This window comes from Sphaerodactylus townsendi, linkage group LG05 (assembly GCF_021028975.2).
Source record: "Sphaerodactylus townsendi isolate TG3544 linkage group LG05, MPM_Stown_v2.3, whole genome shotgun sequence".
In the NCBI taxonomy this organism is placed as follows: Eukaryota; Metazoa; Chordata; class Lepidosauria; order Squamata; family Sphaerodactylidae; genus Sphaerodactylus; species Sphaerodactylus townsendi.
The window spans coordinates 67,275,115-67,293,176 of record NC_059429.1 but is presented as its reverse complement, the minus strand read 5'-3'; the positions used below and the strand labels follow the sequence as shown (position 1 = coordinate 67,293,176).

At 40.8% G+C, this 18,062-nt stretch overlaps 1 protein-coding gene across 2 annotated transcripts; it reads left to right on the top strand.

Annotated features, from left to right (window-relative positions):
- The first annotated feature begins 599 nt into the window (after nt 1-599).
- Nucleotides 600-12,921, top strand: BTF3L4 (basic transcription factor 3 like 4). Of its 2 annotated transcripts, XM_048495781.1 has the most exons (7): nt 627-745; nt 3,401-3,500; nt 4,030-4,094; nt 5,000-5,113; nt 7,879-8,080; nt 9,446-9,505; nt 10,765-12,921. In XM_048495781.1, exons 3-7 carry the CDS (start codon nt 4,041-4,043, stop codon nt 10,809-10,811), a joined length of 477 nt encoding a protein of 158 aa, XP_048351738.1. In that variant the 5' UTR covers nt 627-745; nt 3,401-3,500; nt 4,030-4,040; the 3' UTR covers nt 10,812-12,921. The 2 variants fall into 2 exon arrangements, with proteins under 2 accessions (XP_048351737.1, XP_048351738.1); XM_048495780.1 differs by lacking the exon at nt 3,401-3,500 and having other exon boundaries at nt 600-745.
- Nucleotides 12,922-18,062: the final 5,141 nt, after the last annotated feature.

Here is an 18,062-nt window from a genome sequence, read left to right as displayed (position 1 = left end):
AACCTGTTAAGAGAGATGCTGGGAGAAAAAGTGGTATGCATTTTCGCAAGGGAACTGTGTAGCTCTTCGGCGATAGCTCATAAAGAGTAATCCTAACCTCTGCCTGTCGTGCTATTACATGACGATACCAACGCTAAAGAAAATAATTACACATATCCTTTCAGTTTTATTTTCACCAGTTAATAATGTTCCGAGCGTTAACTGGAAAAATATAGTAGAAAAGCACCAGGGACAAAAGATTTCTGTATGGGGGGCGGTTCTGTAGATGAACAGCTTGCAAAAATGGTTGGCAGCGGGACTGCAGAAAAATATCATGTCCCTTTAAGAGAGTCCTAATGTGGGTGGAAATGGACAGCAAACACTTTTTACGATATGGGAGCAAGTTACATCACCACGTAACTAAAGTCTCTATCTCATTTTCTCCAGGCATTGGAGAACCACCCTCCCGTTCCAACCTCGTAAAGACTACAATTCCCAGCATGCATTATTTAATAGGCACGCTCGTAGCACGGTCCGCCGAGGCCTGTGGTTTTATTGTCTGAATTAGGAAAACCGGAAGAAACAGGGAGCATCGTCGGTCACCCTGGTGTTATGCAAAGACGGCCTATTCTCTTCCAATCGGGGATGAGGGGCGGGGCAATAATCCCGTGGTCCGGGGCTCCTTTCTCTGGATGCCTCTCTTTGGCTAGCTAGGCGCCATCTTGTTCTTGCCGCGTGTTGCCTTTGGAGGGCTCGTCGGACTTAGGTGAAAACTTCTTGCTTGACCCTTCTTGCCTTTGCGATCTTCATGACCCCCCCCCCCCCGGCCCCACAGGTCAAGGCCGCAGTTTCCTCTCTCGCGCAGAGAGCGACGGATGGTGGGAGGGGCTGCGGGTGGACCGAGGAGGAGGCGAATGGGCCTATAACTCGACGCTGATGGGGGAGAGGGGTGATAGGCTCTGGTCTGACATTTCTGTGTCAGTTAAACCTGTGCAACCCCAGCTGAGTCTCGAGCGGGCCTGGCTCTCGCGAATACTGTTACACCTACCCCCCCCCCCCCCCGACGGGGGTCCATTGCTTCTGCACTAGCTCCACCCCCTTTCTTAAAGCACAGCTCGTGGGGACTTTTGCCGTTACGGGACTCCTGCGAGTGTTGTGCTCCCTTTTTCAGATTATTTTCTGAGGTTCTGACTCAAGTTCCACTTGATGTAATTGATTTTTGTTTCTTTGGTAGTAGGGGATTCTTCCTTCAGTGTTAGATATTGAAGGAGTTCCGCTAGGGTGTGTGGGCTGCACCACAAGCAATCCTGCGATTAACACTTTGCCTATCCTCCAGAAGTCTCTGCTTGACATTATATGGTTTCCCTCTTTCATCCTCACTGGAACAGTGGGATGTAGGATAACAGAGAAATGGTGGCTGGCCCGGTTTGTGACTGAGTGATGATTTGCACTTGGTCTGAAGTCAGCACTCCAATCATTGCACCACAATGTCCCCATTTCCCCCTAGGAATGTGGAGTTAATTATCTTCTTCACTTCACTATAAACAGTTCTGCGCACTTATTGATTTACATTTTTATATTAATTTTCCCAAGATAATGACCAGATAACTTTACAAAAAAGAATTATAAAGTATACCATAGGCTACAGTAATGGTCCAGATCGTCTTTAAGATGACAATGCAAAGATGCAGTGCTCATTTAATATACACATATAAATGGATAGACATGCATATGAACTGAAAGTTCATGAGGGAGGAAATATCCCTTCAAAATCTATAGTCCAAATTGAGCATCCAAACATTAAATGTTCAAGTAGTTCAAGTGATGGTGGGAGCAACCTAATGAGGACAGATCATTTTTCAGACATCTAAAGCTAAGTTATTCATAAAACTGATAGTTGAGTGGGACACATTAACAAAGCAGTAACACTGGCAGCAACTGAACAATACTGATATGAACCTTGATAGGATTAATTTTCACTTTGCTGTAAAATTATTACTGTCCTATGTATATACGTTGTGATTTTTTTTCTGAGGTAGAGATGATACTTTAATTTTGGTTGCCCCTTTCCTGTAGGACATAGCTTCTTTTATAATATGGACTGTGGCTAGTTCATCCAATCTGCTGAATTTTTGTTAGTGTCCTTTTATTTTGAGACCTTGAGAGCACCATGTTATCATAGAACAAAGTATGGGAATCTTTAGTATTTTGAAGCACATAATGTTCCTTTTACTTAGGAAAATTGATGCTTTCTCCCATTATTCCATAAGGTATGTCTTCCTCTCCCTGAATACTAGATTAATGTCGTCCTCCAAATCTTGCAGTTGGACTTGCCATCAAGTAGAGGGAAGCACGTGCTCCTAGATGTTATCATTCTGTATAGGTGCATTCCTGTTCCCCCTTCTAGAAAATAATTCTCTCTGGAAGTGCTTCTCTTCCCCATTTTTATCCCCTTAGGTAAATGTTGCATCTCTCAAGGCTGAAAGAAAGACAATTCCTATTGTTTCTTTCTTGTATAATCTGACCTTGTTTGTACTCTTAGGAGTGGGTGATTGGTACACATGAAATGTAGGAGTAGGGGTTCCTCTACCAAGTCATTGATGTAGGATTGCAGTTGCCAGTATTAGAAAACATTTTCTTCTTTTTTTTTACCCCATCCTTTTCTTCCTGTCGAAGGTTCTTCACATAGGTGCCTCAGTTTGTTCATCAGAAGGAAATGAATCTAGTATCAAACCACAACTCTTTAGTTATGCTACATGTGACAAGGAAGGACCAAAGTGAACGTTCAGCATATGAGAAGCAAATTGTGGCTTACTGTGATATCTGAATGCTTTGCTTGCATGTTTATATAGAGGACATATAGGAAAGGCCATATGCTTGTTTTCATCCAAATATGTCTATTATGAAGGTTTGATTAGCTTCCAAATATATGTCAAACCCAATATAGAAATGTTTCAATTTGACTATTACGTTTATACGTTTCCATGAAAATCTACCCAACAGCAAAGTGTTTGTTGGTCTTTGGTTGTATGCAAGTGTGTTTTAGGACTGTTTTTTTTTTTGTTTGCTTGTTTGTTTAAGTAAGGAGGCAATTCTGTGCATATTTACTTGGTCACATTTAAAAATGGAAGTAAACGTGTTTACGACTATGCTGCACTAATGAATCTTTTAGTTGGGTATAGTGCATGGGAACTTCAGGTTAAAATCTCTACTTGGTTGTGAAGCGCACCAAGTTATCTTGGGTGAATTACTTCTACTTAGTATAACCTACATCTCATGAGAGTTATGAAGCTAAATTGTCCATTAGCTCCTTAGAAAGTGGTCAGATGTGATCAACTCAAGTATAATACTAGTCTCCAAAATTCTGTTTCTCTTTTTTTGTCTTACGCTTTATCGACATTCTGACACTAACATGACTAAGATGATACATGAGGCAGAGCTGGTCAGATAAAGATGTAGAGTTATATGCAGACTGAGATGGCTGAGCTCTCACTGACTCCCATTGAATTCTGTGATACAAGGTAAATGGATTTCAGTGTTGGCCATGGCCATAGGGGAGGAAAACTGTTTCTGATTTAAGATATTCGAATTCTTAAGTAGATTTAGTCCATATCCAGTGCATACTTTTATTTCTCTCTGTTTTATCAATAGCTGTTACTTTTCCCTATGGAGAAAAGTAAGCACTGAAATTAGGGATGAAGTTAAGGAGTTAGAGGTCAACCTGCCAGAGACATTTTAATGGCAGGGAGTAATAGCCCTCTTCTCCTGCCTGAAGGAACTCGAAGGTTGTAGAAAGGGACACAAGATAACATGATGTGTTGTCGAAAATTCATGAGCTGGGTTCAGAATCGGGGGAAATGCTATTATTTTTACTTGGTTGCTTGAGTTCCAGAATTTAGAACATTGTTGGAGTCTCCGACTTGGCCAGGAGAACAGCAGGAATATAACTCTTTTAAATAAATTAGCATGTGTATATATATATTGACAACATAGACATGCAATTATTCTTTTTTAAAATTTTAATCTTATTTGGTGTATGTTCTCTTTCAGGATAAAGCAAGATGAATCAAGAAAAACTGGCCAAACTTCAGGCTCAGGTCCGAATAGGTGGAAAGGTATGAATAGAAGGATATATTATTTTGCATTCATGAAGAGGCATTACCTTCCATAGTTGCAAGTTTTGATGAACAATACTGTTTTCAACAGCATACTGTCCATTCTGATGCAGGCATGCCTATACTCAGCATAGTCACAGTAAATGTCCCATTTTAGATCATAATCTGAGAGCCTTCTACAGGAATGGGGGTGATTTTGGAGGTTAGAGAAGTCAGAGTGGCATTTCCTGTGGTGATGCTCTGGTCGAGGGAGGTATGCCTGGAACCATCGTTAGTATCTTGTAAAGGCAACCTAATGCCATTTTTCCCCTGGTCTTTTAATGGTAAGTGATATTTATCTGGGTGATTTTTCCCTTGTGGTATTGTTTAAATATACTGTTCATCTTTTAAAGATGTGTGGATTTGTAAACTGTCATGAAGGCTATTTTAGAGGAAAGATGAGCTGTAATTTTAAAAAATAAATAAATACAATGTATTATAATAATTTAAAGCAATCCCTCTTCAGTCTCACATTTCCATGTCTGCTTGCAAAATAGGTGACAAAAATGGAGCTGGTAGTGTATCTGGTCCTAACAGCTGTATATACATTGACGTGTGTGATCATGCATTTTCACTTGGCCTGTATTCTCCCACATGGAACTCGTGGTAGAATGAAGCCACCCTATCAGAAGCCACCCTATCAGCAGCTATCAGTCAGCAGCTGTTATTACCTGGAGTTCCCTGCTCTGCCTTTACTTCATCTCATTGTGCTGTATTAGAAACAATTGTTGGTGCAGAATCACATACCACAATAATTACATTTATCTGTAAAATTTCACAGGACTGAGACTGTTTTTGGAAAATTGATGGGACAGACTTACTTCATCTAGAAGTGATGCTAATTTTTCTCTTGTTGTATGTCTCAGGGTACAGCTCGTAGAAAGAAGAAGGTAGTTCATAGAACAGCAACAGCAGATGACAAAAAACTTCAAAGTTCCCTCAAAAAGTTGGCAGTAAACAATATCGCTGGAATTGAAGAGGTAAATCAATATAAACCATTTTCTGAAAGCTTTGTTTTTAGATATACACAGCAGTCCCATGAAACAAGTAAGAACCTGAAGAAAACTTGCGGGGAGTGGAAATTACTCCCAGTTTTTTTCTTCTGTTCCCCTTCTTCTCTACTGCCCACTCTATCCTACCGTTCCTTTTATTCTTCCCTCTCTTTCTACCCACCTATTTTCGTTCTCTCTTGCTCTCCCCTACCCCAACTCTCTTATCTTTCTGCCCACCTACCACAGCTCTCTTCTTTCTGCCTCCTTACCCCACCCTCTCCTTTCTCTTTCTGTTCCACCACTCCAGCAGTCTCTTCCTCTTTGTGCCCCCACCTTTCTGCCCCCACCAGGAGAATTAAAAACCTACCGTTTTCTTAAAGTTTTCAGATTTTTTTGCCAACTTGAGGAGTAACCCAAGTTTGAAGAAACCTCTGTTTGGGGTGAGTGTGCCTCCTATCTGTGGATTTAAATATCTGCAGGTAAGAAGCACAGGTTGAAATTAGATACTTCATTCTAGTTTAAACATAGAACAAGGATGTCCAAATGGTCTCCTGTTAGCTGTGTCCCTCCCAACAATTTTATCTGACCTACCCTTATCAATTCTAGTGATATTTAATCAAAGCGGGCTATAGAGTTTGCTGATAGATGCACTTTAAAAACCAATTGGGAAAATATTTATTTATTTATTCAATTTGTATCCCACCCTTCCCCACAAGGCTCATAGAATAGAATAGAATAGAATAGAATCTTTATTGGCCAAGTGTGATTGGACACACAAGGAATTTGTCTCCGGTGCATATGCTCTCAGTGTACATAAAAGAAAATACATTTGTCAAGAATCATAAGGTACAGCACTTAATGATTGTCATATAGGTCTAGTAAGCAATCAGGAAACAATCAATAGTAATAAAAACATAAAATGTAAAATCATAAAATAAAATGAAATGGCAGCGAACAGTAAAAACAGTAAAAACAGTCATAGCAATGGAGTGTTGTGTGGTTTCCGGGCTGCATGGCCGTGTTCTAGTAGCATTTTCTCTTGACGTTTTGCCTGCATCTGTGGCTGGCATCTTTAGATGATCTGATGGTAGTGAAGCAAGTGGAGTATATATACCTGTGGAATGTCCAGGGTGGGAGGAAGAGCCAATTGCCTGTTAACAAGTGTAAAGGGTGCAATTAGCAAGCTTGATTTGCATGTTTTGGGTGGGATCCACCCATTTACCATGTGAGTAACTATGAAGATAGCATAATCAATTAGTGAGGGCATCTGCATTGTAGTAGCCTGGCCTTTTGATCCCTTTGATTGCTTACTGCCTAGAGTGGTGGGTGGTGTTCTGGATGGTGTTCACTAGCCCTTTGACTACTTACTGCCTGGAGACATCCTTTGTCTGGGTGGTGTTCAGTAAGCCGGCAAAGGGCTAGTGAACACGACCCAGAACACTAGAATAATAAGTTATTGAGGTTTATTTTCATGCAAAAAATCACTTGTTGCACCAAGGATAGGAAGAAAATCACATAGATCTCCCTACAAAACAAAATTTTGTGAGAAACAGACAATTATTTAGCTACAAAACCAGTGTTCAAATTCCCATCATATTTGGATGGGACCAGGTTACTTAGAAACAGAGGGTAATTTGGGGTAACTTTATCCTTCTTTACTAGGAATATTTATTATGCATGAAAATAACTGGCATTTTTCAAATTAATATCTGCATAAAACTCTGAATGTCAGAATGAAAAGTAGCCTGCTCCACTTGGGAATTTGCAGTGCTATCCTAAGCAGGTCTACTCAGAATGCTACTATAGTTTATTGGATACAGCTTACTGCAGCTATCAGTTTTCACAGCTTTTGGAGAAAATTGAAAAGTTGCTTCAACCCTGCTGGATCGGGTCTGGCGCTGAACTGTATAGTTTGGCTTACCATCAGATGGTATGTGATAATAGTGCACTCTGTAAAGGTTAGGGTTTGCCAGAGTAACATTATGGGTTGCTTTGACATTGCAACACTTTGTATTTAGGGATATGTCACACACCTAATGAGATATTCTACCAAGGGCTGATTTGACTGCAACCTAAAAAAACCTGCCAAGATACACAACTTATTCCAATTAGGTATCAATTCAAAACTTGAATGTGTTCCCCTGAATTGTAATTTTGCAAACGCTAAGAATGATTTAAGTCTGTTTTTTTCAATTGGGGAGGGGGCAGGAAAGGTCCACCATGTGTTTAAAATACTTGTTATTAAGCTTGGCAGTTTTTCTGATGATTTCCAAAATAGGTGGCACTAATATTGACAATTTTGTATTGTGTCCAATACATTGGTTTAGTGTAAGAAGTACGAGCCTGAAAGGGGAAGAGTGGTATAGAAATTTAATAAAATTAAGATACCGGCATAATATTTATGTCTCCTCACCCAACAGGCCCCTCACACTGTTCCAGGACTTTACCAACCCCCCAGGTGCAGGATTTTAATGAACACAGTTAGCTGCAGGTGGAAGGGAGGTTTAATTCTATGAGTATTGGGATTAAGAGACCATATTTTGCTTAATTTTTCAACAAAACAGTGTAATAAAATCATCTGTGTTAAACTGAATACTGATTGCATTGAAACATCTTTTAATTGAGGCTTATTTATTTGTATATTTTGTATTTTTAACAATAATATTTATATACATTCCATTTATTTTAACTTCATACGTTATGAATGCTCACTATTACAAAATTAAGATATATTAATAACTATGTTTAAACAGGTGAATATGATAAAAGATGATGGAACAGTTATTCATTTCAACAACCCCAAGGTCCAGGCTTCGCTCTCTGCAAACACATTTGCAATTACTGGTCATGCTGAAGCCAAACCAATCACAGAAATGCTGCCTGGCATCTTAAGCCAACTGGGTGCTGATAGCTTAACAAGCCTCAGAAAGTTAGCCGAACAGTTCCCAAGGCAAGGTAGGTACCTCTGTCCAAGACCACTGCAGATCTTGAAACAAATAATTTTTGTTGCTTATTTAATCAACTAATTCATTCCCTAATTGTAATGGACAGCTTTACTTGGCTTTGTAAATTTATATCTGTTACACCCCTGGAGTGTCAAGTACTGTAAGGCAACTAAAACTAAAGCCAAGGCTTAACTATTCAGTCAATATACCAATTTGGAAATATACCAATTTACCCTAATTTGGAAATATACCAATTTACTCTAATTTGGAAATAACTTTATAATAAACTTGCTTTGTTTATTCATTTGTTATGTCATTGATATGGACTGTTCCAGTATCATCACTCCCATCCAAATTCACAACCACAGCCTTATTTGTTAACGTAGAAGGTTAAAAAATACAACATAGATCATTGCATCCTGGGCTGCTTTGAATTTTGTTGAAATTGGATTTTTTTTCATTCTGCAGCATGCCAAGAGCTGCAATATTTTTATATTGTGATTTTTTTCTTTTGCAATGCACAGCAGAATTACAGGTTGTTTGTAAATACCTGAGTGATATGACAGGCCCTGCAGAAGTAGGTATTAGTCTGGTGCACTATTGGCAGATTATCCCATGAGTAGAGTCTCCATATTTGAACAACATGGAAGCTCTGCTTATAGGATGATCGGATGCCAAAACTGTTCCAGACTGATATTCCCCTCTTTGGCATTCTGATTGGCTAAGTCCAATCTTGAATGTAATATCCAGTTATACAAAATTATGCACATCTATTTAACATCAAAGATCAGTGGGAACTTTGCTTGTTCCCAGGCTCTGTTATTGTTGATGTCAGTTCTGATTGACCAACAATGATTGTTTAGAGTATCCAGACAGGTATAAGACAGTAGCTATAACTGTTAAGCAAAACAAAGTTCCTGGGAATGAGGAACTTTGTTGTCCACTTACCGGTTTTGGCTGCTGTATGTGTGGGTTCTGGCTATCCACCAAGGTGATAAGAACCTGTGGGAACAGAGGCCTCTGCAAGGGGACAGAATTGACATTCGGTATCTTTGCATTAGGGAAGTGTGGTTTTCCCAAGCAAGTTGTATCTTCTGATTCTACACCAACAGTGTTCTTGAACAGCAGCATTTTGGGCAATATTTGGACTGTAGAAGATGGGAAAAATCTGTTCATGAGTAAAGCTCTGCTTTCATACAACCCAGTGTTTTCTAGGCAGTGGCTTTGCCACCTTTTTGTAACAATCTGCCTCTTTGCAAGGTTGCCCTTCGGTTTTGTACTGTAAGGCATGATCTTTTTCTTGTGGGTGATCTGTTCTTTTGTAATGAAATAATTCTGTTCATTCCATATATCAATTAAGAATTTTATTTTACAGTGTTGGATAGTAAAGTACCAAAATCAGAAGATATCGATGAAGAAGATGATGACGTTCCTGGTAGGGTTCTTTTGTTTAATTTGAAAATTCAGAATAAATATTACAGGAAATATATTTTAATACAATAACACAGTAGGGGGCTTTGAACATTTAACTTTAAATTGTTGTTAGAAGGCCCAGCCCAGAGTACCTCAAGTTTTGCCTCCATTTATCCATGTGCTGCCATGGCTACAGTTCCAGGGAGTCATTGGTATAACAGGACAGAGGTCTCTCCAAGTTAGGGTGGGATGATAGAATGACAGCACTTGATTCAGTCTGTCTCTTTTCTCCCTTTCTAAGGAATCCTTCACTTGACTAGCATGGAGGCTGCTTGAAATTACATCCACATGGCACTTTGTGTTGAACTGTTCATAGCCAGAAATGTACCATGCATATTAGCCACTACTATAGTGTGTCTGGGCTGTTACAAAATATTGCTGTTGCTGGTCATTTTAGCCAAGAATGTATATTCTGTACTCTTGTCTTCATAAATTAATGTTTAATGTCAACAATTGATTCTATGTTAGTATTAGCCTTTAAAAACAAAGTCAGTCGGAGCAATGGTGTGGGGTGCTAGTGACTGGCTTGGTTAGATAATCTTTTGTCATTCAGGGACACTGGATCTATAAGTAAGTGCTTGGATCACTGTTGAGCTATTTAGCCCATACTGTAGTGGAATGTTTTTCAAGTGAGATCCAAAAATGTCATGTGTTTTGTGCATTGGTGGAGAACAACAGGTAAATTTTGGAAATGTACAGGATCTCGTCAGAAGGATCAAGGCATGCAAGAAGAGGGGCAATTCCCCAGTCCTGTAGCAGTGCCCCACTTCCCTCATGTTGCTCTTCCTGTGTTTCAGGTGGCAGGAAAATTGTTCTTTTATTCTCAGAATTTAGATGGGATTCAACTCACTGATTGCATTTGTTCATTGCTGTGCAGAAATCTATTTTCTGTAAGCCAGAGCTTATGGTTGCTATACTGAGGTGGTTAGATGAGTTTTGTGGGATGGCTGAGCATAGGCCACTTAATAATTCACTCACTGTCTGATGCCAATCATGACTGCTCCAGCATTGCCTTGGTGTAATTGTTAGTCATAAAATCATCAATTAAAGTACTAGGCACTAATAAAAGTGGTGGTGGTGGTGGTAGGTATTTTCTGAATAAAAATAATCATGCAGATATTGTATTCCTTATATAATAGGCTACAAAGAGAAATATTATTAAACGTTATGTTTACTGTACCAGTGAATGTTAACTGTATTAAATATTTCTGTCTTTTTCAGATCTTGTAGAAAACTTCGATGAAGCATCAAAAAATGAAGCTAATTAATTCTGTAATAGTTCTGGAAATTGACATGGACTAGATTTAAGAAACCAGCTGTGTGGTTCCAAAGTTTTACAAAAACAGCAAACATTACTCGTTTAATAGTACAATAATATAAAATACTTTGTATTTTAATTATGCTGTTTGTTCAGCATTTTTTGTCAGTTGATTTATGCATTTTGCACTTACACTCAGACTCAACCTTTTTTGGTAAAAAAAAGTGTGGGGGGGCAATTTTCAGTACAGATTAAAGGAGATGTGCACATGTGTGGGTATATGTATGTGGCTTTACGTACAGTGGAAGGGAAATTGGAGAATAGTTCTATTGACTTCCCCCTCTCCCTCTAAAGATGAAATAAAAGAAGTCTTTAACTTGGTTAAAGTAATTTTTTCTTATTCCAATCAAATAGTTCACACAAACTAGTGAAAACTGAGTCTTTCTTGTCCACATTTCATGAACTCTGGATATTGCTTACAAATTGGATTTAATTTTCTGTGCTAATTATTGTATTTGCAAATGTTTTTTCTTTTCCATATTGACAGTGTTTATCAGCAGCTTCTCTTTGGCCTCCTTTTGATTTCAAATTGTACCAAAGACAGGATATTAACAAGCCTGTTTGTTGCAACATTTAGAAAAATATATACTTACAGAAATTGCTTTTTTCCTCCTTAAAGCTCTTTGCTCTTATCCACCATTAATATTGAACTTAAGTTTCATTCACATACTAGGGATAACCCACTTTGTCTTGGTTAAAAGCACTACCATGTGAAGTCCTGCCTGTTTGACCTGAGTGAGTGCCAGCCTTCACCTATGTCATGACTTTCTTAACCTCTGTAAGAAGCCACCATCCTGCTTGTACATCTTTGCTAAGAAAAGGCCATAATAGTTGTGACTGATAAACAATGGCAGTTAAGTTTCTTCTAGTTGAAAAACAAGTGCATGTTAAAGCATAGTGCTGGATTCTACTACCTTGTCGAATGGAATATGTTGGCAGAAAGTGCTGACATTGTAGATTTTTCCAGCAGTTCTTTCTGTCCTAGGGAAAGATTTTCTAGGATGATAGGACATACATGGATAAGCATGGCAGGGGGCTGCAGTGTGAAGAGGTAGAATCACACTTTCTGCTTCTGTTAGGTGAGAGGGTAACTTCACCCCTTCTCCTGAAGGTATCTTCCTAGGCTGCATGGCTATTAGATCATATGAGTCCCACTACTCCAGATATAAACTTAGTATCAGAAATGCTTGGTGGCAGGGAGCAAGGGAAAGATAAGTGATTCTTAGTATAATTAACTACAACATGTCAAGTTGAGCCCTCTTCAAAGTTCTGAATGCTGGTTTACTCTTTTTAAAAATCTCAGCTCAGCAGAGGAGTTTGTTGTCCTCTTGACCTATAGACATATTTTCCAGTAGTATTTCATTTTAACAGGAGAGTAGCACACTCAAGTTTGCTCAGATGTTCCCTATGAACTAGTGTATCATGCATAGTTGCATCACATTGTTAAAAAAAACAATAAATCGAGGGTGTTAATGCAACTCCTAAGAGCAGGTCAGCTGCTGGCTTTATTCCAGGATACCAGGATGTGGAACAGTAATTTGGGCAATACAGAATGAACAAGGAAAAGGTCACTGGTTGTATTTGTACAAGCTACCATAAGAGGCTTACAGTGTAGCCCTTTTCAGCCTTAAACATAGAAGCCCTCATCTTGTATACAGAGGTTACTGATAGTATCACAAGGTCTAGTGCAGTATTTTCAGAACCTTCCTTCAAAATGCTCAATGTGAAGCTCTTTGCAGAGATTCTTCAATGATGCTTGATGTTGAGCATCATTGCAAACTTTGTCAAGGGCAATTATAACTTGGGAAAGCCATCTTTCTTTACAGGTTACTTTGGCTTTCTTCTGAAACATATCCACTTTCTGTGTAGATATGTTCACCCATTGACTAAATGTGAGGCTATCAGTATGTTTCATTCTAGTGATCAATCTGAACCACAAAAAGCAGAGCTTGTAGTGGTTTGTCATCAGAACTTTTTGCTTGATTTTATAGACTTGTTCGGTTTTCTTGTTCTGTTTTATATAATTCATGGATCTTAATAAAATAATGCAAAAGAGGCAATGCTCCCTCTTGTGTGTCGTTTCCTTCTCCCCAAGATGCTAATAAGAGAACAAAACATGTATGCAGGTGGTGCTTTTAACCAGCAATTCACTTGTGATACTGCTTTGCCATGAAACAGCAAAATAACATTTGCAAACCATTTTGCCAAGAGATTGCATTGATTCATAACATAAGAAAGTGAGAATTAGGCTTCTATCCTATATTCATGCTGTGCTCCCCAAAGATGGGTGGGCCGCTGTGAGTAACAGAGATCTGGACTAGATGGACTCTGGTCTGATCCAGCTGGCTTGTTCTTATGGGGAAGGTGGTTTTTACTGATAGCCACTCTTCACTTTTATGATGTTCCTGTTCCTAATGGGGCATAGGAGACTGCAGCAGGAAGGGGTAAGCAGGAAAATTATTTAGGTAGCATAGTTTTGCGGTGCATAGAACCCAAGTCATGGGGGGAGGGGGGCACTTTCATTTTTCGTCTTATAAATAGGAAATTAGTCGCTTCAGGGTGAAGAAAGGTAAGAATCTGAATAATTTTAATTGCTTATAAAATACTCATCAACATTTCAGACACTCATTTGTCATTTGTCAATTCATTTGTAATACTTGTTACTTAACTCTTAGAAAAGAGCAAGCTAATTTGCATAGTTGTGTGTGTATTTTACTGGGTGGAAAGAACTGATTTAAGTGTGATAGTTTACAGGGTAATGGAATGTATTTAAGACATTTTTAGCCTACCTGTTGCCTAAAAAAATACAAGCTGGAAATAATGACTTTTTAAAAAATCAGAAGAAAACAACTGAGACATATATATTTATACACACACGCAGAACACAGATTTAGGCCATGAAGGCTTTATAGACCATAATCAGTACCCTGAATTGCCTCTCAAAGGTGTAAACTATTAAGAATACTGTACAATTTCCTAGTTCTCTGTTGGTGTTTATGACCAACAGTCTCCTGGGACATATCATCAAAACAATCATACATTTCATCTGAACTAGATAGTAAAGAGTTCAATGTGTGTCAGTGATATTAAAGATATTTCTTGATTTGTTCATGTCAAATATCGGTGTAAACCACATCTAGCATTACATAGCAATGTATTTAGCTCTGATACTATGTAGCATCTCTAGAAGTTAAACATTAAAGCAAATCATTAAAATTTAACTTATGTAGCACTGGCAGCTTTATTTAAAATTTTATCTCCTGCCTAAACTGTTGAGACCCAAGGTGGCTAACAATGCAACAAATTCCAAGGATCCCAAAGCAACACAACGCTCCATTTACAAGATAAAAACAATACACAGATTTAAAAAACAGCCAAATCCACCAGATGTTTTTCCATCAAATGCCCTCTGAACTATTCTGAATGTCTTCTTAAATGTTAGTGAGTATCCTTCATACCCACTTAGGTTGGCCATTGCAGAGGCCTGGACATACAACACAAAAAATCCCTCCTCTAATTGTCGTCATAGGACTATCCTAATAGAGGCTATTAAAAGAAGGCTATCTGAAGGATTTAGCTGACACATGGTTCAAAAAGTCTAAGGGCCATAGGCTGTGAAGGGTTCTACAGGTAACAACCAGCATGGTGAATTGTGCCCAGAACAAATATGTGCAGTTGACATGCCACAGGAGTTATGAATTCTGTGTGGCTGACTTCAGGATGTCTTCAAAGGCAGCCCCACATAGATGGTGCTACAGTAATGTGGCTTAATATATAAGCGGATGTGTGTGTGTTAAGTTTCTATGAATCAATGTTTTATTCTTGCTATAAGCTTTCTTAAAGATGCCACTGCAGTCAAACATTTTTCTGCCTCTTCAGATCGACATGGACAGCTACCCAAATGTACTAATTTTTTAAAAGTATTAAGTTTATATCCCACCCTCCTTGACCAAAGGCGGCCTCAGGGCAGTACACAAGCACAAACATTTTAAAATTCTACTTAAATATAACTATAATTAAAACACAGAGTAATTTTAAAATTTAAGCCTACTAAAAACCTGCCCAGTCCAGATCATACCTAAGCCCTCGCGGAGCTATTCAGGCATGGGCAACATCGTGCATTGTCTCTCAAATGCCCTGCAAAATGTCTTCTTGTTAACAACCTTGCTCAGGTGTTGTAAACTGAGGGCCATGGCCTCTATAGAGTCAATCAATCTCATGGAACTAAGATGTCTCCCGGAGCAGTTCATCCTTTAGGAAGCTCCATGAATGACCAGCTATGTGTGCCATTTACACTGAGTAGCTGACAGGAGGAATGGCACCTGGCGACCCATTGTCCTCAGCAAAGCAGTCCTTGCTATACCAATCGATGGGGGCAGGGTCCCCCATGGGGCAACAAGTGAGAGGGAAAGCTCCACAAGCAGCTGCAGGGATGGCAACGGCAGCTGAAAGTGTCTGGGAAAGACCACGCTGGGCAGAGAGCCAGAGGCCAGTGGCAGGGGCCTCTATGCAGCAGCGACTGATGCTCGAGAACACCGAGGCAAACATCAAAGGCAGAACAAAACACAGCCATATTAAGCAGCGAAGGCCAGTGGCAGAGGCCTCCATGGGACAGCGAGAATCGGTGCTGCAAGTGAGAGGTGGTGCCGATGGAGCTGGGTGCGCCTGGAAGGGTGCTGACTTCTGCTGAGCTTTGTCGAGCCCTCCTGGACTACATCATGCTCTTTCAGATCGGGCTGTAGAGGCCAGTGGCAGGGGCCTATGTGAAGATATTTGTGAACTTATCCTGTGAGCAGTGGCTCTGGTGCTGGATGGTGGCTTTGAGGCGGAAGGTCCAGGAGAAACACCACTGAACTTTATCTTACAGCTGTCAGGATGTGGTTAGTGTGTGATCTGTCCTTGGGAGGTGGCTGCCGGCTGCTTCTGGCTTTCTGTCTGGGATGGGGATTTTTGCTTGTAGGTTATCTCCACTTGCCTGTGTGAAACTATGCTTTGTTTATTCTGTATGGCTTTGATTTTTTGCTTTGTTTATTCTGTATTGGCGGGAACTTGAAATGCCACTGTGTAAAATCTACTATCAGAGCTCTGAGGCTCTCAAACCTCGCATTGCCTGTATCTGACTAAGACTGCCAGCATAACTGAGAACGGCTACTTTGGCCTGGACTTTGCTAGTTCGTTACATTATGCGAGGTCTCACCTTTCAGTGTAACTTTTGACTGCTGTACAAGGTTACCTGATGCCTCGCCATGGACTCCCCTCCACGGATCCTGATAAGCTGGGGTTCAGGGGTCCATTCAACTCTGAATATGAGATTAGGACGGAGGCCCCCATAGAGAGTCCCGTCTATTCTCCCCCTGACCCAGCTGTTCCAGAGGAGTCTGAACAGGACTTGGACCTAGAAGCAGAGCCTCTGTCCTTGGTTGCCTTATCCCAACCTTGTCTCAGCCAGAGTGCTGCTTTCCTCGGGTTGCAGGAGCAGGTCGAACAGGCTACCTCGATGGCGACCCTATCAACAGGTTGCATTCCATTGCAACGTGAATCCTATGATGTTGGTGGTGGGGCTGCCATGGATTGTGTTTCGGTGGAAACACATTTCACCACCCGCCGCTGCATGAATTACAAACCGGTCATGAGAGTGGTGACCAAGGAAATTGGTTTGTCCACCATTCACGGGACGACTCATGGCTCGATGGAAAGATTCCTGGATCGTTATTTTGAAGGCCCCGTGGTGACCAACCATTGGCAGAGCACGGGGCCCGACCCAAAACCACCCAGATGGCGCTTCCCCAACGAGAATCTTCTGACTCCGAGTCTCCCAAAAGGGGCGCACAAGCCCGTTGGCCAGACGAGGACGTTGAAGGGGAACAGTTGGTGAACTTGGATGCTTCACAACCAGGCTCACTTCCTCGAGGTGCCTATGGTGAGGATGAGCTGGTGGAGCCTCTAAATCCTCCAAGAGCCGGTTCATCGCACCATGGAGAAGCAGATGACCCAGGATGGCCGGGACCCAGTAATGAGCCCTTCGGGGGTAGGGCGGTATACAAATATAATTAATAATAATGATGATGATGATGATGACTTTGGCCCCCCTGAACCATAACTGTGGCCCCCCTGAACCAAACTGCACCAAACCTGGGGGGTATCATCAGGGCAGTCTCCTGATGAGACCTTGAAAGTTTTGAGGCTGTGCATTCAGAAATGTGCCCCCCTCAGCCTGCAACCCCCATTGACAGCAATACAGAAAACTCAATGCAGAACAAAGATTCTTGGGCAAATTTCTGGGATGTTCCTGAAGGGGGCGCATTTTTTGGATGTATTGGCACCAAAATTTCAGGGTAACATGTGGAAACCGTCCTGATGGGACCCCGCATGTTTGGTGCAGTTCGGTTTAGGGGGTCCAAAGTTATGGACCCTCAAAGGGAGTACCCCATCCCACATTCTTTGCTAAGGAGAAGGGGGATACCCTTTTGAGGGTCCATAACTTTGCCCCCCCCTGAACCAAACTGCACGCAAACATTGGAAGTGCCATCTTGACAGTCTCAAGATGATACCCTGAAGGCCTACAGTGGTGCTAATCACGATCAAGAATGCGCTCCCTTCTAGGCTGTCCCGAAATTTGCCCAAGAATCTTTAATTCTGACATTGAGTTTTCTGCATTGCTGTTAAATGAAGGCTGTAATAGTGGAGGGGACATTTCTGGAGTCACCGGTCTCAAAACTTCCGGGATCTCATCAGGGAGACTGCCCTAATCGGCTCTAAAGTTTGGTAGAAGTTTGGTTCAGGGGGGACAAAGTTATGGACCCACAAAACTGTAACCTCATCTCCAACCAGCTTCCATTGGAAACAATGGGGGATAGGGGCACCCCCTTTGGGAGTCCATAACTTTGGACTCCCTGAACCAAACCTCACCAAACTTGGGGGGTAGCATAAGGACAGTCTCCAGATGATACGCTGAAATTTTGGTGCCGCTAGCCTAAAAATGCGCCCCCTGCAGGCCAAAAATGGAAAACCACTAAAAATACCCAAAAACGAACCCAGCATTTTGATGCCCCCCACAAGGTGATGCCCTGGGCAGCTGCCCACCTTGCCCAATGGGCATTATGCCAGTGGGTAGAAGGCAACTATGGTTCTTAGACCTGTTTTATGTACATCTTTGTTTTGCATCATACAAAAATCTAGTTGCACTGATAACAATTGCTTG